The sequence below is a fragment of the Vulpes vulpes genome, chromosome 2 (assembly GCF_048418805.1).
Source record: "Vulpes vulpes isolate BD-2025 chromosome 2, VulVul3, whole genome shotgun sequence".
Lineage (NCBI taxonomy): Eukaryota > Metazoa > Chordata > Mammalia > Carnivora > Canidae > Vulpes > Vulpes vulpes.
The window spans coordinates 78,943,403-78,966,185 of record NC_132781.1 but is presented as its reverse complement, the minus strand read 5'-3'; the positions used below and the strand labels follow the sequence as shown (position 1 = coordinate 78,966,185).

The 22,783-nt window shown below is 49.4% G+C and overlaps 1 protein-coding gene and 1 long non-coding RNA gene across 9 annotated transcripts in view; one reads left to right on the top strand and one right to left on the bottom strand.

Moving 5' to 3' along the window:
* Positions 1-22,783, bottom strand: part of USP46 (ubiquitin specific peptidase 46) — a 99,305-nt gene that overhangs the window by 53,598 nt on the left and 22,924 nt on the right. Inside the window, exons 1-3 of one of the 8 annotated variants that reach the window (XM_072749006.1) lie at positions 3,850-3,960; positions 3,312-3,635; positions 1,967-2,266 (exon numbers count right to left, since the gene is read on the bottom strand). The exons of 4 other annotated variants lie outside the window; for them this stretch is intronic. In XM_072749006.1, coding sequence (XP_072605107.1) covers positions 1,967-1,984 — 18 coding nt within the window. In that variant the 5' untranslated portion in view covers positions 1,985-2,266; positions 3,312-3,635; positions 3,850-3,960. Of the gene's footprint in view, positions 1-1,966; positions 2,267-3,311; positions 3,706-3,849; positions 3,961-4,364; positions 4,577-22,783 lie in introns of those variants that run through there. 3 more of the 8 variants (XM_026016495.2, XM_072749005.1, XM_072749007.1) reach the window with 3 other exon arrangements.
* On the top strand, positions 9,296-18,696 carry LOC140597895 (uncharacterized). Its single transcript, XR_011999895.1, has 3 exons — positions 9,296-9,388; positions 17,781-17,962; positions 18,591-18,696. It is a non-coding gene; the product is annotated as an uncharacterized lncRNA (long non-coding RNA).

Here is a 22,783-nt window from a genome sequence, read left to right as displayed (position 1 = left end):
AAGCTGTTAAAAAAAAAAAAAAGAAAGAAAATGATAGTGCTTGGTTCGTAATGTTCTGTGTTGAGGAATTTCAAAGTAAAATAGCAGCGGGTCAGTCCCCAGCTAGAGGCTGGTACTTCTCCCGCGGCTGGCGATGCTGGTGAGGCCAAAGGTCACCACTCCATCCTCACAGGACATTCTGCCTTCCAAAAGACTTCCCATCTGTGTGCTGGGTCAGTCAACGGTAGGTCACTGCCACTGGCCCAAAGAAGACTGAGAGAGAAAGTGAACCCACTGGCCGTGGACACCCCTGCACCCCCCACCTGGGTGCACCCTCTTTTGGGAAATCCTCAAAGCCTCTAACCTTCCCTGAGCTTCTGACACCAGCATCCTCAGGGATGGACCGGGGATCAGCTCCCTGACCTCTACCCACCTCGGTTCCTCCCTCTTCATCAGGCTTTTCACACGTTGCCTTGAATTAATCTTTCAGATGCTCGCCCCATCTTGAGAAAGAGGTTTTTAATAAAGACTCTTAAGAAATACTGTTCATGAAGAAGCCTTGGACAACCCAAAAAAAATGGACAACCCAGCCCTACAAGGTGAGAAAGACTAACGTCTCAAGAAATACAACCACCTGTCCAAAGGCACCATTCACGCTCAGGCTTAACTAAAGAGCCACAGGAACAGATGCCAGGTCTAAGTTACACTGACTGTAGTCATGTCCTCACATAAAACAAAAGATAATCAGACTCTGGTCAAATGCAAATTACATTAAGAAACATCCTGCTGTGTTCATCAGTCTTTTCGTTGTATTGCTTCTGCAATTCTGTTCAACCTTTATCTGTGCAGATAACACACCAGATTGAAACCGTTGAGTCTTCACCAATGCTGTGCCCACAAAATAAGAAACTGCTGAGTTCCATGGGGATAGGGACTCCCCTCATTCATTTATGAAGCACCTACAGCAGTATATGCCAACACGCTCATAGCCGATCCTCAACAAATGGGTGCTTATGGGGACAAAAACAGAGTCTATCTGACACACGGCATTTTCTCTGCAGTACATCTTCCGGCGCTATCAACAAACGAATTTAAGATTTCGAGGATTCAGACCAATTTGCGTTGGTACAAGTCACATTTCTAGAGGACACATTTGGTTTCTCCTCAACAAAAACGCTGCCTCTTCACAAAATTTCCCAGGCTCTTCCCACTGAAATCTTAACCAGGAAAAACAACAACAAAACCCCACAACTTTCCATTTGTAGGACCACAAAAATACAAAGGGAGTTAAATCCATTGATCTGGACAAAAAATCAGAGGATTATCAACAAGGGACATTTCCTCATGCTTGGCAGCAGCTAGTACCTTTTAAAAATTACAACACACCAGCCAAACAAGCTTTACTATCTCTGAACCAGACACGCTGTGTGGCTAAGCTGACACAAGCAACCTGATCACGGATCACTATGGCAGGAGTTCACATGGATGTAAAACTGAAACAGATAGCAACGATCATTAAACTTCCAGTGGACCACAAAACTTCAGTGGGGAAGGAGACAAGCAGAGGGATGTGGGCATTTTCCAACACCCCGATAACTAAAACCGGCAGAAGTGTGAGGGGAAAAAGAAGGTGCTCGTTTCTCGATCACAGAAAGGACTGGCTACAAGTTGTGTTTCTGCTCTGCTGGGTCCTTTCTTGTCTGGTTGAAGAAACAAATCTGCCTTTCAAAGCTAGGTCTCGGCTTGCTCAAGTCTTACCTAGGACGATGGTACCTTTTAACACCCTTTCTGGACACATCATCCTGCTTAAAATATGCCAATGTGCCTCTTTAAAAAAAAAAAAAAAAAAAAAAAAAGCAACTGGCACTTGCTGTTACAACAGCTACGCAAACCAGCTAGTAGGACCTAATCATGTTAGGAGTGGAAAAGCCCAATTAGAGCCCCAGAGAGAAACTAAACAGTAAACAGCGATTCAGACAAGACCTACCTGGAAACAATTCATCATCCAATGAAGAATCTAGACAGGGGTCTGGTGAAAATGTACGTTTGATCAGGTGAAAAGACAGCAGTGTCTTCATCACCAAGCCTCCTGGCGTGGGAAGTGAGACTGGGAGGGACAGGGGTGACCGGAGCCGGCTTTTACACGGGGCGGGGCTAAGGATTCCCATCCCAGCCTTTGTATACTACTGCCTTTCGGCGTGGTTTGTGGTTTGCATAAATGAACGTGGGGCTCGTCTGTAGTAGTGGCTGCTTCCACCAGGTCCAAGAACGGATCATCTTCGTTGTCCTTTAAACCATCGGAAGGTGACATAACAGTGAGAAAGATGTTAATAATAACAGCTAGCCCTCACTGAGTACTCGCTATGTACTAGGCCCTGTAGGGCAGGAGTTCATTTAATACTGACAGCCTAATGAGGTAGGGACCACTGTCATCCCCTCTTTCTGGACAAGCAAAGTAAAACAGCAACTTCTTGTTCAAGGACAAAAAGCTGGTACGTGTTAGAACCAGGACTTGCACTTGGCTCCAGACAGTGTCCAGACGGGCACAGAAAAATCCCTACTTAGGAATCACTGGCTCCTCCCTTCACCTGGGCGATGATCCTAACTCTGGTGCCCTTCACAGGGACTCCGCACCGCACAAGGTGTCAACTCTGCCAACACAGCCTGCACGAGAGCATGACTTCCCTGCAGCCCGCCTCCTTGAGTTTTATGGGACACTGGTGGTAACACTATGCCCAGGTGTGCCAAGAAGCCCCAGCTGTACTGGGGCGGTGCAGGGATGGCCGGACGCTGGCTTCCTCTTGGGACATGGTCGCTCTGGAGTTCCCAGTCTACTTCCCTATAGAGAGCAAGCAGGGGGGAACACCACCGAGAGCTGGAGGGCTGAGGCCACTCAGCACGCACGAGAGCTGCTCTGGTTTCACAGATCCGCTCAGAAAGTGGTCTTAGCAGAGACAGCGACCGGGAAGAAAGGCAGCATTGCCTTCTCCCTGCACCAAGCCACTGTTAATGCCACTCGACGGCAAGGGGCAGGAGCCCTGTGTCTGTGTGGAGAAGGAAGGAGAGGAGAGGAAATGGACCGGCTCCAGGAGCCACCCACCACATCTACCTGGTCCTGCGCCAACACCTTTGCAGCTCTCACCCTGGGAAGCCCCAGCATTTGCTCTGCAGGCCCCCGCAGCAGCACGTCCAACAGCGCTGAAAACTGAAGCCAGCGCCTGTGGGTCCCGGTTCCACCCCTGGGCTACCACAAGGCTCCCCGAGGCTCCTCTGGCAGGAGGATGTGGGGCAGAAGACTTAAGCTGTGCGTGGGGGGAGGGTGCCCGGCTCACCTGACCCCCAGGCTCCTCCAGGAAGCCTCCTCAGACTCCCTGTGGGGCCCGTGCGCTGAGCTTCCAGGGAGGCTTTCCCCAAACCGGCACTACACGGACACGTGCTCCAGCTGGAGGAGGGGCCCTGGCTCGGCGGGCAGGGGGCAAGGGGACCCCCACAAGGGGACCCCGAGGGTGGGGGCGAGGCGCGGCTCTGTCGCCCTGCCCAGGGGGGCCGCTGCCTCATTCCGGGGGCCAGCGGAGCCGCCCAGAGCTCTGACAAGTGGGGGCGCCGGCGGGGTGCAGCCTGGGAGCCCCAGGGCCCGAGGCTGTTCCTGCAAAACACTGAAGAGGGAGAGCGAGGGGGGACCCAAGTTAAGCGAGCGCCGCGTGATGGGCGCAGCCCCGCCGGGCCCGGGGTGCCGGCCGCGGGGCGCACAGCAGAAGGGGCAGGGGGACCCCGGCGACCCCCTCCCCCTCCTCCTCCCCCTGCCCCTCCTCCCCCCCCGCCCAAGGGCTGCCCCACCCGCGGGGCCTCCGAGCCGAGCGGCCCGATAACCTTGTCCCCCTCCCCGGCCGGGAAACCGAGGCGCCCGCAAACCGCCCGGCGAGCCCCGCCGAAGTTCCCCGCGCGGCCCCGGCCTCCCCTCGCGAAGTGCATCGTCAACGCGGCCGAAGGGGCGAACCCGAGACGACACGAGGGCGGCCGGGGCGGCGCAAGGGCAGGGGGCCCGGGGCCCGCCCCAGACGCCCCCAGACGCCCCCAGACGCCCCGAGCGCCCCCGCCGCAGCCCGGGACGGAGGAGGCTCCGCGGCGGGCGGGCTCGCGGGTCGGCGGCCGCGAGGGGGCGGGGGCGGGGGCGGGGGGGGGGGCGGGGGGGGCCGGGAACTTCTGGCCGCGCCGCGCGGACCCCGCCGCCCCCTCCCCTCCCCTCCGCTCCGCTCCCCTCCCCGCCCCCTCCCCCTTCCCCCCCCTCCCCTGCCCCGGGCGCCCGGCGGGGGGCGGCTCCCGCGTCCCTTTCTTCGCCCCGCGGCGCCCGGGGCGCGACCCCCGAGGCGGCGGCTGCCACTCACCATATTACAGATGGAGGCGATGTTTCGGACAGTCATTAGTCTAAAGGTTGCAGCGACCCCGCACCGCCATCTTTACAGGGTGAGAACGGGGCTGGCCATGGTGGCGCGGCGGGGAGGCCGGCGGGGAGGGCGGGACGCGGCCTGGGGCCGGCGGGCGGCGGGGCTGGGAGACGGAGGCCGGCGGGGAGGGCGGAGGAGGCGGAGGGGGAGGCGGGGGCGGGGCGGGGCGGGGCGGGAGGCGGGAGGCGGGGACGGCGGAGCGAGGGAGCCTGGGCCGCGGCCGGCGGCGCGGGAGGAGGGGCGGCCCGAGCGAGCCCGCCGCCTGCAGCCTGCAGCCCGCGCCCCGAGCGCCCCCGCCCGAGCGCCCCGAGCGCACCCCCGCCTGCAGCCCGCGCTCCGGGCGCACCCCGAGCCCCCCGCCGCGCCCCGAGCGCCCCCGCCGCGTGCAGCAGGCGCCGCGAGAGCACCCCGAGCGCCCCTACGCCCAGCGCCCCCTGCCGCACCTCCGCCCCGAGGTCCCCAGCGCACCCCGAGCGCCCCGAACCCCCCCGCCGCACCCCGAGCGCCCCCGCCCGAGCGCCCCGAGCGCACCCCCGCGTGCAGCAGGCGCCCCGAGAGCACCCCGAGCGCCCCTACGCCCAGCGCCCCCTGCTGCACCTCCACCCCGAGGTCCCCAGCACACCCCCAGCCCCCCCGCCGCACCCCGAGCGCCCCCGCCGCACCCCGAGGCCCCGAGCGCCGCGTTCTGTCCCGCTCCCCGGCTTCGGGCCGCAGCGCGGGGCCAGGCCCTCGGCCGCGTGTCCGCCGCAGCCGCGCCCCGCAGGTGCCCCGGGTCGACCCGAGGCGGCGGGGGCCCGCGGGAACCGGGGACCGCCCGGGGCGCCGGGCGCCTGCAGGGGCCGCGCGGGCTGCGGGGCGGGGCGGGGCCGGGGCGGGGACCAAGCCTCTTCCTTCCCGCCGCCGGGCCCCGCAGCAGCCCCGGGATCCCCCGGGGGGCGTCCGACCTTGGGGGGGGGGGCCGTGGAGCGAGCGGGGTCGGGCCAGCCCGGGAAGGGGCGCCGCGAGGGGAGGGGATGGGGTCTGCGCCAGGGGAGGCCAGCGACGCGCTCGGGCTCGGGCTCGGGCCGCGTGTGGCCGCAGCAGGTGCGAAGAGCAGCCCGCGTCCTGGGGGAGCCAAGGAGCGACTGCGACCCACACAGACCGGAGACCGGGAACCCAACTTTTCCGCATCTCAAAAGGGGCCTCTCTCTCTCTCTCTCTCTCTCTCTCTCTCTCTCTCTCTCTCTCTCGGACCCAGCCTCATGAGGCTTGGAGAAGGGGGTGCTCTTGGTTTATGCACATTTCCAGCAGAAAAGGTCGTGGCTCAAAGCGTGAAGCCCCACGGTTGAGCCCATTTGGCCCACTCCGAATGTGAAGCAGTTGTACAAAGTTGCACTTCGGTGCTTCCTTTCCTTTTTTTCTTTTTCTTTTTTCTTTTCTTTTCTTTTTTTTTTTTTTTTTTTAAGATTTTATTTACTTATCTACGGGAGACCCGCAGAGACACAGGCAGAAGGAGAAGCAGGTGTCTTGCCAGGAGCCTGTCGGGGGACTTGATCCCACAACCTGGGATCACACGACCTGAGCCAAAGGCAGATGCTCAACGACTGAGCCCCCCCCCCCCCCCCAACCAGGCTGCAGGGTAGTGCTTTCAACAGAAAAGTTCTGGGATCCCTGGGTGGCGCAGCGGTTTGGCGCCTGCCTTTGGCCCAGGGCGCAATCCTGGAGACCCGGGATCGAATCCCACATTGGGCTCCCGGTGCATGGGGCCTGCTTCTGTCTCTGCCTCCCTCTCTGTCTGTGACTATCATACATAAATAAATAAAAAATTAAAAAAAAAAAAAGAGAAGTTCTGCGAGGGGAACCCGCGATCATTCTTAAACCACCGATACTAAATTAGAGGGTAAACTGATAATTTGAAGGTAGCTTTTTTTTCTGACATACTGGGAAAATATCACGCTCCCTAGCCTCCATTATTTACGAAGTGTTACTGGTGTCAGGTACTGCAGGCCATTGATTGCCGATATCTTCGGACCTGGGGTGTAGAGGAAAGACAACTGCTGAGTGAAGTTCTCTGGGAACTTGTTGGCTCTATATATGCCAGTGCGTTTAAGGAATAATATTCTGGCTTCTGTTAAGTCGTTCAGCCAACATCTTATTCCCAAAAATATAGTGATGATAATAGTTGACTACGATTTCTTATCATTGTCAGTCATGATGTTCTTTACATCCGTGAGCCTCAATCATCACCACAACATCAGATGATTATTATGTCTTTTGCAGATGAATAAAATAGGGATTAGAGAGTTAGGTGTCCTACCTCCACGGTGTTACAAATGCAGTGGGAGAGCACCATGGGAGAGTGGAGGACAGCAAGACACCCAGTATGGCCGGTTGGGTAAGAGGCCTAGAGAGGTTTTAAGACTTGAAGAAAATCACAAAACACGTTCAGGAGCAAATGTGAGTCTAAAACCCAGGCCTCACGACTCAATTTCACAGACATTCCATTCGAAAGGCATTAATCCAATGCCTTAAATGAGAGGGAAATTTTATACCGTAATAGAGTTCAGTATTTCTGCCAATATTGGCACAGTGGCTTGAAAGTCCAGGGGATTGAGAACACCACTGACATAATGGAAATAGAACATCATCTGATTACTGAGTGCTATATCAGCACGTTCAGAGGATCTTTTGCATGCCTTCTAACAGCCTATGGCCTAAAACCGAAGTGTTCAATATAGACGAACATCCAGATTGAAATGCAGGCAGTGAATTACATACACAACAAATCAATGAACACAGTAGATCTTGTCAGACTCATGAATAATTAAATACATTTTTACACTACCACAAGGTTAGTATTCACACAGGTCTAAATTGGAAAAGGCATCAGTCAAAGAAGAAGAATCCTAACCTCAGCCTCACTCAGTGAGACTCACTCAGCCTCCTTCCTTACTTGAAGGAAATAACAGGTGAAGTCATAAAAATGTTGAAAAGTTAACAAGAGAGCTTGGAGGACAAGTATTTCACAAAAACGGGCCCGCTGGTATAAAGGTATAGAGTCAAAACTGAGAAGGGTAGGCAAAGGGAAGGATGGGATACAGGCTAGACCAAACGGTCTAAATAAATTTGAGGGAGGCAGTCACTCCAGGTGGCATGCCCCTTGCTCCATCCAGTGTGGTCCATGAGCCAGGAGCATTGGGCTCCCCTGGGAGGCTGTTAGAAGCGCAGACTCTAAGTTCCCACCCCAGGCCTGCTAAACGAGACTCCGCATACGCAGCGTGAGGAGCACTGCCAACCCCTAGTGGTGGCATTCTCCATTTTTGCCTGCCCAGTTTCCAGATTCGATTTGGGGGGAACCTTCTCATTTTCAGAACCTATGGTTCAAGTATGGCTGACCCTGTTCTCCGGGTCCAGAGCAAGGCACCAGATCCAGGCCTGGCCAATGGGAGCCCCTCTCCTGGCCCAGCCACTGTGGTTGGTTCAACAAGGTGAATGTATTATAAGCTGAGCCCATGAGAGTCCACGCGGGGCCTTTAGAGAAACAAGTGCTCTCTTTCCTGAGTTCCCTGAAGTGATAGGATGAAATCTGGAGCTTCCCTATTTCCATGGCCCGAAATTGAAGCCAACATAGAAAAGTGGAACTGAGGAATGGGTGAGAGATCCTAACAGCATCATTTATCTACTAGCTGCTAGATCTGTATTCTGCACTTTTCAGCAACTCAAGCCCGTAGAGTCCTGGTTTTCTCTGGCCAGTCCAAATGGAGTGTCTGCTACTCGCAACTGAAGGAATCTTAATAACCAGCGTCTTCCTGCCCCCCCCCCCAAAAATTAATGAGGTTCGGTCTGAACTCATGATGTTTCCTTTTCCTGTCTTCTCCACAAACTAGACCAATATTTCAAGGTCTCCCTTCAGATTTGCCTCCTCCATGAGGCCTTTCAGATTGCTTCCCCCCACCCACCCCCACTACCAGTGAGCCTCTATATCCACGTGGTTCCATGCTCTCCCCTCTGTTGCTGCCAGTTTCATGTCTCTCCCACTCCCACTCTGCCTCTTTGCGTGGTCCACGCTACTCAGCCCTCAGACAAACCAAGAAAACCTGAGACGCCCATATTATAACTTCTTGTAGCACCTTCCTTTCTCCTCTGCACCCCCCTTTATGGACCTTCTATTTGGAACTATGTCTCTGCCAAATAGCACACTTCATGGAGGGAGGAGAGTGGATGGTTGTCAAAATGAACCCTGGATCCAGACTGCCTGGACCGGCTGTGTGACCTTGGGCAAGTCTCTTAACCTCTCTGTGCTACGATTTCTGTCTCTGTAATATGAAGAGAATAAGAGAACCCCTCGTGAATGCGACTGCAGTAATTTATGTAAAGTACTGAGAACATGCCTGGCGCATACTGGCCACTGTATAGAATAGCTGCCATTATTATGCCTCTGATTATTTGATTAATGTCCGATTCCCAAGCCTGGTCAGACGTGAAGAGACTGAGAGGCAGTCCTGTTTCCACTCACCATTTTACACCTAGAGAAACACACAGTTCCTGATCCATAAGAGGAGCCAAGAGAGTGAACATTAAATTTCTGGACAATTGCCTCTCTCCAAGTGGCCTGGAAGCTCCTGGAGGGAAAGAAGCTTGTCTTGTGCATGTGTAAAAAAAAAAATCTCATCCAGTCCCAGGCACCATGCCTGGCACATTCTTTCCTTTCCTTTTTTTTCCCCATTGCCAAATAGGTTATTGCAGCTCATTTGATATGCAAATGCTAGTAAACATTTGGCTGTCCAAGGGGAAAATATTTTGCTGGCTGTAGAGTTTGCAACCAGAGTGGTTTCTGTGGATTATATTCCAATTCTGTGAGGAACTTTATGGCAGCCTTTTCTCCTTTTCAGCGTGCGCCGGACACCTGTCTACTAAGGACATACCTTGCACCAGGAGCTGTGCGAGCGGCTGGTGATCCTAGGATAGAAGAAGGCGGTCCTGGGGTTTGTACTGCTCGATTTCTAATGCAGTGTTCATTGGCATTGTTTGCGGGTATTTTTGCTACTTTTTGCATGCAATTAGTAGAACATAAGGATAAGCTAACTTTGGAGCGAACATCAAATTAGAGTTCCTACAAGAGGGAGGCTACATGGAAGATCATGAGTGTGTTTAGGGGTGGTTAAGATTCCCTAAGCCTTTGGAACAATGTGCTTATTTTGAAGTGCCAATTGAAATGCCATGGACAGGTTTTTAAGCCAGGCTGGAACATGATTAGGTTGTTATTTGCTTCTACATTTGGTGAACTGAGAGAGAGCTGGCTCCCAGTTCTGGGGAAAGAAGGTTGAAGGAGCAAAAGCCCTCCTTGTGAGGCCAGTTAGAAACCTGCGGGGAAAGAGTCCCAGAGTTGTCAGCAGCCCGGGTTTACTTCAGAAGCAGCAGTGGGAAAAAAGGAGTGGACAGACCGGAGGCCTTTTCTGGAGATAGTCAAGCTGCATTTGGTGATTGATAAGGATGAATCAAAGAGGAGTCCCGGATTTCCGACTGGAATGAAAAAAAAATGTTTCTGTGCGTGTGTATGTTTTGTTTTTTTCAGGGAGGGGACAAGGGACAGAGGGAGAAGACTAGAGAGAATCTTAAACAGGCTCCATGCCCAGCGCAGAGCCCCAGGCGGGCCTCGATCTCCCAACCCTGGGATCATGACCTGAGCCCAAATCAAGAGTCGGATGCTTAAAGGACTGAGCCACCCAGGTGCCCCAAGAATGTCACTTTTTACCATAGGGAATGCTGAAGGAGAAGGTTCAGGTGTAGATGGTTGGAAAGAAGCGAGATTAGTTTCAAAGGTGTTGTGCTTCAGATAATCATGAAAAACCTGGATAGTTATATCAAGTACAAATCTGGGACTCAGAAGAAATGTCTGGATTGGAGCTACATCTGGAAGTAATTAATATATAGGAGATAACGCAGGCCATACAGTTATGGATGAAATTGTCTGGGAGTGTGTAGTGAGAATAGAGCAGGGGAAAGTCATGAAGAGCTCCACCATGGAGGGATCTGGTGGGGGGAGGAAGAGGATCCAGAGAAAATGAATACAAAGCTTCTAAAGTGGTAGAGGAAAAAAAATAAAAATAAATAAATAAATAAAGTGGTAGAGGAAAAGCCAACCAACGGGCAACACTGCAAAAGCCAAAGAGTATTTCAAGAGGGAGGGAGTAGTCAAATGGATCAGATGAAGCCAAGAGATCAAAGAAGATAAACAATACTAGTAACAACGTTCAATTCTTGAGCAAGGCTTTAAGATGTATTTATCCCTTCTGACACCCCTTTGGGGAAGGCAATAACCGTAATCCCCATTTTAGAGAAAACTGAGGCTCAGAAAGTGTTAAGGGATCTGACCCCGATTCCTGTACGTGTCGTCTCAGGGGTCCTTGACTTCTCTCGAGGGCGGTCTGCAGAGGATGGTTAGGATGGACCACCCGTGGAACGGGTTGGTAAGCGAAAGGGAAGTGAGAAGACAGAGTTAAGGTATTTGGCTTTGAAGGGAGAGAGATGGGGTGTTAGGGGGTCAAAGAGCTCAAGTACCTTTAATGTACCAGGCTCTGTGGTTTGCAAGCACCTGCCAAATCTGGCCGTGCCCCACCTCTCCCAAACCCTCACCCAAATAAGGCCATCTTTCCCATTTCCTGCTTCCGGGTCCTCAGGCTCATGACTCCCCTGAACCCATCCTCAGCCAATTCTTCTTCCTTCTCTTTCCAGTCCCCTCATTCCTCAAAAGTCAGTTCGAACCTGACCCCTGGAGGACGTCTTCTCAGTCTCATCTTCCTTGGCAAGTTTTGATCAAAGGTCACCTTCTGTATGTCTCCAGAAACCTCAAATCCCTGGCACAATGCCACCCACACAACAGGAGGCTCTCTGTTGGCAGGAACATTATTTTACCGGAAACTCTTGGCTCACCAGATGAGAACCATTTTACTCACCATCCTGCTTTCCCGGTGGTTTTCTCTTTTCTCCAAGATCTGATCTGAAGCCTGTAGAAATGACAGCCTTTGAGGCTAAGGGGGAGGCGGGGCCTGGAAGCCAAGTGAGCCCTAAGGAAGTTGAAGGGAGCGAGTCTCCCTTAGAGATGAGATTTTCTAGAGAGAGATTTGGCAATAAAATAGAGATCTCAGCAGCTTAAGGGGGGCAACAGAATCCGGAGAAAGGTTTGATCATATTATTTGTCCCTTTTATCATGATTAGCAGTGTGGTGAGACCCTGAGTATGTTTGTCGTCCAAAAATGAGGGGCTAGTGAACGTAGCAGGGAGGCTTGATGAAGGTCGCTGTTAGGTAGAGGGACAGGTCAGCAGCCCTAGAGCTTTGGAAAGGAAAAAGTCCATCCGTTAGGTTGAGAGAATTAACATGAAATAGCCTCCATCTTCTCAGTAAAGCAGGCAGGAAGGAAGAGAAGCTCCAAGGTCACTCCTTGGGTCACCCCATAGGTTTTGACTGCTTTGTTCAGCACTATATCCCTCAGAAGAGTAAGACACACCTAGTAGGTGCTCTATAAATACTTGTTGAATGGGGGATTTGATTGAAACTGTTTGAAAGAAGATGGGAAGATCTCCAAGCATAGACTCGGTAGGTAAGGTGAATAGCTGTTCTATAGCCTGATCAGACCCAGAGCGGGTTTCATTGGGGGCATTTACATTCCTTCCATGCCCGTAAACACTGTTTTCAATAAAGGGAACAGATATAGGTCTTGTTGCCAAATGATACCTTCATGCCCTGGCAGCCCATGTGTGGTCATCTCCAAAGCGTTAATAAACCCCGTCGCCACCTGGTGGGAGGGCAGGGCTTCACATGTGGCTCTTGGAATGAGTTGTCCTTTAGGGCAGTACCTGTAATTAATTCTCCTCTTTGGTCCTGCCCTTCTAGAAAGCTGGCAACCCTTGAAAACAAGCTACGACCATCCCGAGCTCTCTCACTGTTCAGCTTTGGCCCCAGTGAGGGGGTTAAGGCTGTACTCTTCTATTTCTTCTTGGAAAATGAAGTCAGGCCAGATTAAGGGTGCCGCTGACAAGGCCATGCGAGCAGCATCCTCCTGGTGGTGGCTGCAATGCTCTGTACCTTGTAAAGCTCTGTGCGCATCCTATCCATCACTTACCATAGGGATGACCCCAAAGCGGTAAGCTGTTAGCAACTGACTGGCTTAGAAAGCTGTAGTCATTGATTAAGCCTTTCAAGATTTGCGTGAACTTAGGCAAATGGATTCAAGAGTTTCGGGAGTATTACTTAATTCAAAGAATTACGAACGGCTTATGCTGTTTTGTTGGTGTCCTGGTTCAGTTGGAACCTTTGTAACAGATACTGCAGGTGCTTTCATTTTAGGCACGCTGTACCCATTGCTGTGTGAACGTTTGTTTAAAAAAAATAAGGACAATTCCAGCTAGCTTACTTTGACTTTTATATTTTTTTATTATCCTAAGGAGAGGGGTTAATTATGAGTCGTTTGGCCAAAGTCAGTGTTAAACAATAATGAGTTTCAGCAGCAGCTACGCCTGATTCCTATGGATTATTAGAACTCTTTAAAGAGCTATTATTTTGACGAAGCACAAAGCATCAAACATTTCTGTTTTTTAATCTTTTTAATTAAAACATACATTAGGAAGGCGCATACGTCTTAAGTGAATGGTCACAAAGCGGATACACCTGTGCACCCACCACCCAGGTAAAGGACTAGAACATGACCAGCATCCCTGAAGCCCTTCCCCAGGCCTCTCCAGGTCCCTGACCTCTCTTCCCCAAGGGTAAGACCTATCATGACTTCTAACACCGTAGCTTAGTTTTGCCAGAGTCTCTTGTTTGTGTGTGTGTGTTATATAACCTTTTTTTTTTCTCCCCTGGTTTCTTTTGCTCAGTATTACGTTTGTGAGATTCAGTCATGTTACTCAGGAAAGCTGTGGCTCATTGGTTTTTGTTACTGTATAGTATCCCATCATCTGAAAGAGCCAACAATCTGTTTACAAATTCAAAACTGTCAGATACTTTGTTTTTTTCCTAGCCTGGAGCTATTACCAAAAATACTCCTGTGAGCATTCTTGTCTGTGCTCTTTGGGGTACACATGCACACATTTCTGCATGTGATGACAGTCATAGAGCATGCACGTGTTCAGCCTGGGGAGATAATGCCAAACATGTTTGTGTCAAATGGTCATACTCACTGACCCTCCCACTACCAGAGTGTCAGGTCTCTTTGCTCCACCTCCCCATCCCTAGCATTATCTTTTTAACTTTAGCCATTTTGGTGAGTGTGTTTATGTATAAATATATATTTTATAATTGTGTGGATATATTTATATAGTCGTATATAATATAGTTGTATATATACGTGTGTGTGTATGTAGCTATATTTCATTGAGGTATGGGGTACTGTTTTTTTTTTTTCAAAATTTTACTTATTTATTTGAGAGAGAGAGAGAACTAGTGGGGAAGAGTGGCAGAGGAAGAGAGAGAGAGAGAAAGAGAGAGGGAGAGAGGAAGCAGACTGACTAGGGAGCCTGATGTGGGGCTCGACCCCAGGACCTGGAGATCATGACCTGAGCTGAAGACAGACACTTAACTGACTGAGCCCCCCAGGTGCCAGAGTACTGTATTTTAATAAACAACTAATTTTGTTTCCTTTAGTAGCAGAACAGGGAAAAACATCTATGATTTCATAAGGATCATTAAAATCTTTTTGGTAATGAGTGCACATCGTCCTGTTTCCTTCTAGGCCCATCTCAGTGATCAATCTATGTCCCAACTGACAACAATATTGAGGTGTGACACATCCATCAGAACCATCTAGCAAACAGAAGGATTCTTCTGTGTCTTTGAAACAGAACAAGGGAAATAGTCGATTACTATAGCAATAACAGAAAAACAACCAAATTTTTTTAAAAAACGAAGCATAAAGAGTAGAATAACTGAATATTACAGTTAGATTCATGTAACTCAACCAACCCAAAGCCAAGAGAGGTTAAATGATTAAGACCCAGATCAATTGCAGACAGAGCCAGAAGTAGAATTCAAATCCCACCCTCTTACCCTTTAGGATACCCAAATTTTTAGTCAATGGTCTTTCTGTAATCTGAAATGTCTTTAAATTTAATTTCCCAAAATTCAGAATAATTTCATAAGTGCACTAAGTTAACCATGAAAAAGACCACCATGTCTTGTGTTTAAGAAAAAAAAATTTATTTATTTACTTTACAGAGAGAGATCGTGCACATAGGGATGGTGGTGGGTAGGGGCAGGGAGGGTGAAGCCGACTCCTCATCCCAGGACCCTGAGATGATGACCTGAGCCGAAGACAGATGCCTGACAGAGCCCCCCAGGCATTCCCCACTATGTCTTGTTAAAGAACAAAGTTAAACTGAGTAAGTTGAAAGATCAAATTGCCTTTATTTAAGACCCATGAGTCAGCAGCATCCCATCTAACAGAGTATTCCAAGGAATTGAACCAAGTAGAAAGCTTTGAGAGGCGGAAGAGGATGGATAAGAAAGTTAACTAGCAGAAGAAAAGAAAGGATGGTTTCAGGCAAGGTCACCTTCCCGCAAGGGCAAGGGCAGGGAGTCTTATGCAGATTACCTCACTGGAGCTGGTCAGGAAATTCCAGACTGATGAATTTAAAACCAAGAGAGGCTCAAAGTGCAGTTAGGTTAGCTGGGAAGTCTTGGAGCAACTCCATTTGGGGCCTGTTGTTTCTTTTTTAACAGTTCCCACCCCTCTTGGTCAAACTCTCAGCCTGAGATGTGATCAAAATTGAAGGCATTAGCACCATCTCAGCTCCTGCTCTAGTTCTCACAGCTTTCATTCATCCTGGGTTTTGCTGACTCTCTGTGGTACTCACAGGTCATGACTTCAGGCTCACAGATTTTTAGTTGGTCATTGTCTTTGTTCCCTTTTTGTCATTCCAGTCTTAGAGAGAGATCATTTACATAGTGGTTAGTGCTGCAAACCTGTATTTAAAGCTCTCGGGAGAATACAGCACACCAGGGAGATTATTGTAACTATAAGCAGCATAATTCCCAACATTTGAAGCATACTTCAGAGCCATGGTCCCTAAAAACAAGCCAATCGAAGAATGACCCCATTGACCAAGACACCCTTTTTTTTTTTTTTTTTTTTTTTTTTTTTTTTTTTTTAAATTTATTTATGATAGTCACAGAGAGAGAGAGAGAGAGGCAGAGACACAGGTGGAGGGAGAAGCAGGCTCCATGCACCGGGAGCCTGATGTGGGATTCGATCCCGGGTCTCCCGGGTCGCGCCCTGGGCCAAAGGCAGGCGCCAAACCACTGCGCCACCCAGGGATCCCCAAGACACCCTTTTTAAACCAAGTGGTTTGCTGAGTAATCTCACATAACTGAGTTGCAGCTTCCCCAGAAGTGTTAATCCAGGTATAGCTGGTTCAGTTGGCTACAACACAGACACCTCCTTAGAACAGCTTTGACCCGAGAGTCTAAGGATCTTTGCTGGGTAGCTAGTGTCTTAGCAACAGAATCTGCAGTGTCTCCAAGAGTTAAGGAGAGGTTTCGAATCATATTCTCATTTGTATTTATTCTTAAACTGGGGGGCAGTCAGGGTTTTAGCATGTATAGGGAGAGAATCTCCAAACCTGAAATAAAAAATCATTTTAAGTGCCTTACAAAGATGGGTGCTGCTGGTGTGCTCTCTTAATGAATGGGGACAGATCTGGTCTAGATGATCACGGGAACCTAGGGTTCAAATGTCCTAAGATTCACATAGGTAAATTGTCTAATTGGGTACATACTTCTAAGTGGGGAGCAGAGAGGGGGCGCGTTCAGGCATAATTTGCATTGACATTGGGATTCCAAGAGAAATTGGTCCCAGGGAGGATTCTTTGCATCATGACAAATCCAGCAATCTGAGAGCTAATCCCCACCCCTTTAGCAATGGCCTGAGGGATACAAGCGCGGGCATTCTCTCTCCAGGCCAATGCCAGAGTGAAGAAAAGAAAAAGGAGATAGGGCTTCATGTCTAGTTAAAGTATGAAATCTTGATCCAGCGTCTTGAGTGAAGGCAGTCTACTTGGATGTCAGCTACTTCTCTTCCTTGTCAATTCAATTTGTAGGTCTGCCTAGGGCCAGATGTCACGTGGAGACTTCTTTATCAGTGAGACAAGTCCTGATTGTCTAGAGACTCAGGGTGTTCTAGATTTGCAGTAGAGTGTGGTCAGGAGTACTTGGTAAGGTCCCTTCCGATGAGGCATAATGAGGCTGTCTTCCTCTGAGGACACTCCCAGAATACCGAGTTACCAGGCTCTAGACCGTGCCCAACAGGATCCTTTGAAATGGGATCCAGAAAAGCTTCTTTAATCTCTTGGTAATATGCTTAAGCATAAGACATAAGCATAAGACTTACTGTAGCTGGTCATACTGGCATGAAAGTTGTATAACTTCAGCAGAAGGTTCTATACCAGTAGACGTGGATCTTTCCGCAACTATCTTGTGTGCAGTGACTTTCCCAAAACGGAGTACTGTGAATAGTCAGCAAGACCAAAAACAATACTGTCGGCCATGGATATCTGTGGTCTCTGCAAGTTTAGACATTTTTAAGTTTAAAAATCTCGTTAGTTCCCTCAACCTTGCCTGATGATTCAGGGTGATAGGGACAGTGGTAATCCACACGAGGTTTGCAAAGTGTTCGTTAAGGCTCATATGATTTGGGGCATCTGGGTGGCTCAGTGAGCTAAGCATCTGCCTTCAGCTCAGGTCATGATCTCTAGGTCCTGGGATGGAGCCCCGCATCGTGCTTCCTGCTCAGCCGGGGGTCTATCCCTCTGCCCTTCCCCATCACTCATTCTTGCTCTCTCTCAGATCAATAAATTTGCTCTCTCAAATCAATAAATAAAATCTTAAAAAAAAGAAAAGGCTCATGACTAGCCTAGTGAAGTGGGTACCTTGATCACTGGAGAATGTGGAAGGTATACCCCAAATGGGAAACTCATTTTCCAACAGATTCTTTGCCACTGTGAGGGCATCAGCCTTGTGGCAGGGGATGGCTTCAGCATACCTGGAAAACCCACACATGATAACAAAAATATATTGCTAACCCATACCAAGTAGCAGTTGAATGAAGCCCGGCTGCAGGCATTCAAAGGATCCAGAGGGAGGAGGTTCTGAGGCTTCTCTGGGCAAAAGTATTTTCCCAGGATCATGGCCATGGCAGGTCAGACGTGGCTGGTAGACTGTTTTTGCAATTTTATAGAGCATCCCTACCAATATCTATTTATAATTTGGGTTATCTTAAGTGCCCTGGGAGGGTGAAGGGATATGAAAACCTAAAAATGGAGTTAGGTGTAGATCCAACTGTTGTTTAATTTCAATGTTCACCCATCTTCATTTCTCTGATTCAGGAGCAGACTGTTGCCATGTTACAAGGACATCGGGATCGCAAACATTAGGCAACAAGGAGCTTCTGCTTTTTTGCAGAAGCAGAATGGACTTTGTCCACACATGCCACAATCTACAGATGCTGTTGCCCCTGCCTTGGCATGAGAGCCAGCCGGGACGTTCCCTGGTCCTCCGTGCTCTCAGGGTGAGCCTCAGTTTTGATGACAGCAATTTCAGAAGTTAGTAGAACAGCAGAATAGCAGTAAGAAGACCCATTTACTTGTTGCCCAGTTTTGATTGGGGTCCCAGAGGGTGCAAGAAATCCCCTTTGTCTCCACAACATTCCAAAATCACAGATGACTCCAAAGGCATCCCAGCTATCCATATCAATATGAGCAGTAAGTTCTTCTGATAACTGACATGCTCAGGTCAAGCATGGAGCTCTCCGCTGATTGGGTGGATTTAGCTTGTGAGAGCTTTCCCCTTTCCAGCAGGTCATACTGAGTAAGGACAGCACAAGCAGCCTGAAAATGCCCTTTTTCACCTCTACCGTATGGTCCCATTAACAAGCCAGACGAGATCAGGATTAGTTAGAGGGGTATCTCCTAAATCAGGATGACGTGTCACGAAATGGGACTCCCTGCCTCAGCCCTGGGGCTCACCTTCATCATGTAGAGGTAGTAACAGAGCTAGATCAAGGGTGCTGCAACATTTAGGTGGTGGAAGCAGATGGATCGAAGGAAGTTAGTCTACCTGCAGAGAAATGTAGTCATTTCAGAGTGAAGATGACTTTGAACAAAGTGTGAAGTTTCCAAGTAAACCCCATTTCCTAGGGTCAGATATGCAGATGCTTCCGCCCACTCCACAGCTGTGGCTCTAGCTTGAAGACAGCTGCGACAGGCACAAGCAACTGACTCACACTGTGCTGTCAGCGGCAGGTCAGTGACCTCGTTTGTGCGTGAGCATTCCCAGGGCTTGGTTACCCCCTCCCTGCACAGATAAGGTGAAAGGTTTTAAATACTTAGGTGGCCCTGAGGCGGGTGGCTCTTAAGGCACCTGTTTCTGTCTTCTAAAAATCTGCTCTTGTTTGTCCTTCCTTTTTTTTTTTTTTTTAAAGATTTTATTTATTTATTCATGAGAGACACAGAGAAAGAGAGGCAGACACACAGGCAGAGGGAGAAGCAGGCTCCATGCAGAAAGCCCGATGCGGGACTTGATCCCAGGTCTCCAGGATCACACCCTGAGCTGAAGGTGGCACCCAACTGCTGAGCCACCCGGGCTGCCCTTGTTTGTCCTTCTAAGCATAGGGCTCAGGGACTGAGATTTTAGTAAGTTTACAGAGCGGGGAAGTTAATGGAGAATAATTAGGAACCCCCATAGTCTGCAATAAATGCACAAAGCTGTCACTCACTTGTAGGTCTCAAGAAATTCCTGAATTAGCTTAATTCTTTTTGGAGACAGCTGAATTGCTTCAGAGCTTAGCTCATGACTTAGGTACTGCACAATGTCCAGAGATCGTTGTAACTTTGCCTTAGAGACTTGGCGTCCCTTTTCAGCTGTTACAGCAAACAAAGGACCCCTCTTTTGTGATAGGCACGGCAGAAAGTCATCTACATAATTACGAAAGGTTCGGTTTCCCATGGAACTGGAAGGGACTAACATCTCCGTGAAGTCACTTGAGAGAAATAAAAGGCAGCCTTGGTGACTGGTTGAGGTTTAACTATCTAGGTACAGTATCAATCATTTCAGATAAAGGCAAATAGATACTGGCTGCTGATGTCCCCAGGGATGCTTAAAAAAAAAAAAGAAAGTCCAAACAGAGGTGCCCACCAGTGACCCGTGCATCAGATGCAACTTGTGACCTAAGGATGTTTGGGTTTAGAATGACTGGGGAACCAGGAATAACCATCTTACTCATAGTTCTCCAATCCTAACAAACTGCCCTCCCTGTCCATTAGGTTTCAGGATTGACATCGCCTCTAGGAACTTGGGCGGCCATGGTGAGCCCCTGGGCAGTGAGGTCTTCTACATCTGCTGTTGAGGCCGTGTATGGCCTCAGGCTGGAAGGGACCCTGAGGTAATGTAGGGAGTTTACTTATATCTGTCCTAATCTTTATGGGTCCTGCGCTTCTTATTCTTCCAATGTAAATAGTCATAGGAGCCCACAGATTTTCAGGCTCCTCCAATTAAATAAATTTTGCTGGACTTCTCCCTCTTCTGTGCCAAGGACAGAGTATAAGGAACCTGAAAGATCAGGTTTAGGTTGGTCAGGAAATTCTCAGGTGAACACTCCACTGGTGGCAAGGTGCGTGAGCCCTTTTAATCTAGGAGGGAGATCCCTACCTAAGAGATTGACAGGAACTGATTGGCACAACAAAAAGGAATGTTTTTCAGCAAGAGGCCTGAGTCATTCGTACTGGTAGAGATAAAAATTGTCTCTGAATTTTAACAGACGCCCCACCCCACCCCCAACTCTGGAAACCTCCTTTTTACTTTGAGGGATCTGTCATCTTGAGGGTGGGGTTTAAGGCAGAGTGTAACTCCAGTATCTATTACAGTTTGCCAAGGTTTCTCATTAATCTTAACTTTGGCTTTTCCTTGGCAATTTAAGGGAATTTCTGATAATAGCTTTGCAGAGCAGCCTCCAGAATCCCTTCAGCTGTGTGAAGGGCTCTCCTCTGAAGGCCACTATGAGGCCACTGGAGAAGAATTTGCATAGGACCTTTGAGGACAAGCTCTTTTCCAGTGCCCCAGTGGATTACAGCTGCGACCTTGATCTTTGGACCAGCGTCTGGATAATGGACCCTACCTAGCAAGGTACAGTGGGGGAGGCCCAGGTGTTGTTTTGGGTCTCTGGCTTTGGAGCTGTAAAGCTAATAGCTTGGCAGATTTTTGTTTGCAATCTTACTCCAGGGTCCTTTGAAAATGCTCAGCTGTAGTCATGAGTTCAGTCAGACTGGTGGCCTCCCATCCTACTTTCTGCCTTTGTATTGATCCACTAATCTCAGGAGATAATCCATATACAAATAGGGCAGCCAGAGCAGACTGGGTGACCTTATTTATTGCATGGAACCCCAAATGCCATAGAGAAAGGACTACAAACAGCATTTAAAGTCTGCCTGAGAGTCATCTTTTTTTGTTTGCAAGTTCATATAATAGACCAATAAAGACGAGCCGGGAAGACTCTAGAAGTGGCTTATAAAAATTTGGTTGTGGGGCACCTGAGTGGCTTAGTCTGGTTAAGCACGTGCCTTCGGCTCAGGTCATGATCCTGGAGTCCTGGGATCGAGCCCCATGTCAGGGCTCCCTGCTAGCGGGAAGTCTGCTTCTCCCTCTGCCCCTCCCTCTGCTTGTGTTCTCTCTCTCTCTCTCTCTCAAATAAATAAATAAAATATTTTTTAAAAAATGGTTCAGCTGCTATTTTCTGAGCTTTTGCTGGTCCCTGAGTTGTTGAAGGCCAAGGATCTCGAATATCATCTTTGGGGTTTTGCATCCACTTTTGGACTTCACCAGGTCACACCAACATCTATACAAGCCGATATAGGGTATCCGGGGGTCACAGACCCTGATGATGACTTGAAATTCTTCAAAAAATGTTTGGATTCCTCCCTAGATTTCAGGCATCCTTTGACTCTGGCGTTTAGTTCTGTCTTTAACCAAGGCATAAAGGGTACCTGAGGAGTTCCACCTGCAACCTCAAAGTTTTATTTTAAAAGGAAACTGTCTCATGGTCTCAGAATAGAAGGGCAGTTCAGTCAGACCATTAGTAAAATGCAGGTGGTGCTCGGATAAGAAGGATCAGGGGAGCAGTAGGGGTCATGTCAGTCTTATTTTTTGTTGTTGTTTACCTCATGTATTTTTAACCTTTTTTTTTTTTTTAATTTATTTAATCATGAGAGACACAGAGAGAGGCAGAGACACAGGCAGAGGGAGAACAGGCTCCATGCTGGGAGCCTGATGTGGGATTTGATCCCAAGACCCCAGGATCATGCCCTGGGCCAAAGGCAGACACACTCAACCACTGAGCCACCTAGGTGCCTCCTTTAACTTTTTAAAAGATTTTATTCATTTGAGAGAGAATCCATGTGCGTGTGCGCGCACATGCGCGCGCACACACGAGTTGGGGAAGGACAAAGGGAGAAGCAGGCTCTCCACCGAGCAAGGAGCCAGATGTGGGACTGGATCCCTGGACTCTGGAATCATGACCTGAGCTAAAGGCAAATGCTCAACCGACTGAGCCCCCCAGGTGCCCCTCTTTAATTTTTTTCTTAGGCTTTTGTGACAAGTCTTTTCATGAAGCTACTTTGGAATCTAAAAGCCTTTGGAAAGCTGCCGCCCACCAATTAAAATAGGCATGCCATTCTGTGTGTCCAGCTTGGGATCCCTTGCTCTCAAGTGTGTTTCTTAAATGAGCAATCTTCTCTAATCAGAACATCCCCTATAATGGCCATTTTAATTCTAGATTATCTTTTGTACGCTTCTGCCATTTTGCTAGATATGTGCAGTTTCCGAGACTATTGTTCTTAAACATAATATTAGCAGTTGTGCCAAAGGTGGTGCGCTCAACTCTTTGGATATATAAAGGATCCCATTTCTTAATTTAGCTAGGTCTTTGCATTTCCTGGAGCCACACTAATACCAAGGAGGACCTGGGAGTCCTCTTGAGGTGGCACATGCTCTGACAACCTTTAAATGCTTGCTCTGTGGCCCACCAATTTTTTTGACTTGAGATTCCCATTAGCAACTACCCCTTATGTAATACTCACCTGAGGCCTCCCACTACACCCAGTCTAGCCCAAATTGGACCCAGTCTGACCCTGGACCCATCCAACTTTGGTTAGTAACCACCAACACTGTATGGAATCTGGGAATGGGGGAAAGATTTGAACCAGCAGACCCCAAAGAACGGCGGGCTGATTCCAAACAGCTACCACCAGCAGTTCTCAGTGTGGAATCTGGGGATAGAACCAAGGTCTGGGGTTTCCAGTCAAATAGGAAACTGTGGAAAGTCAACTAACTCAGGATC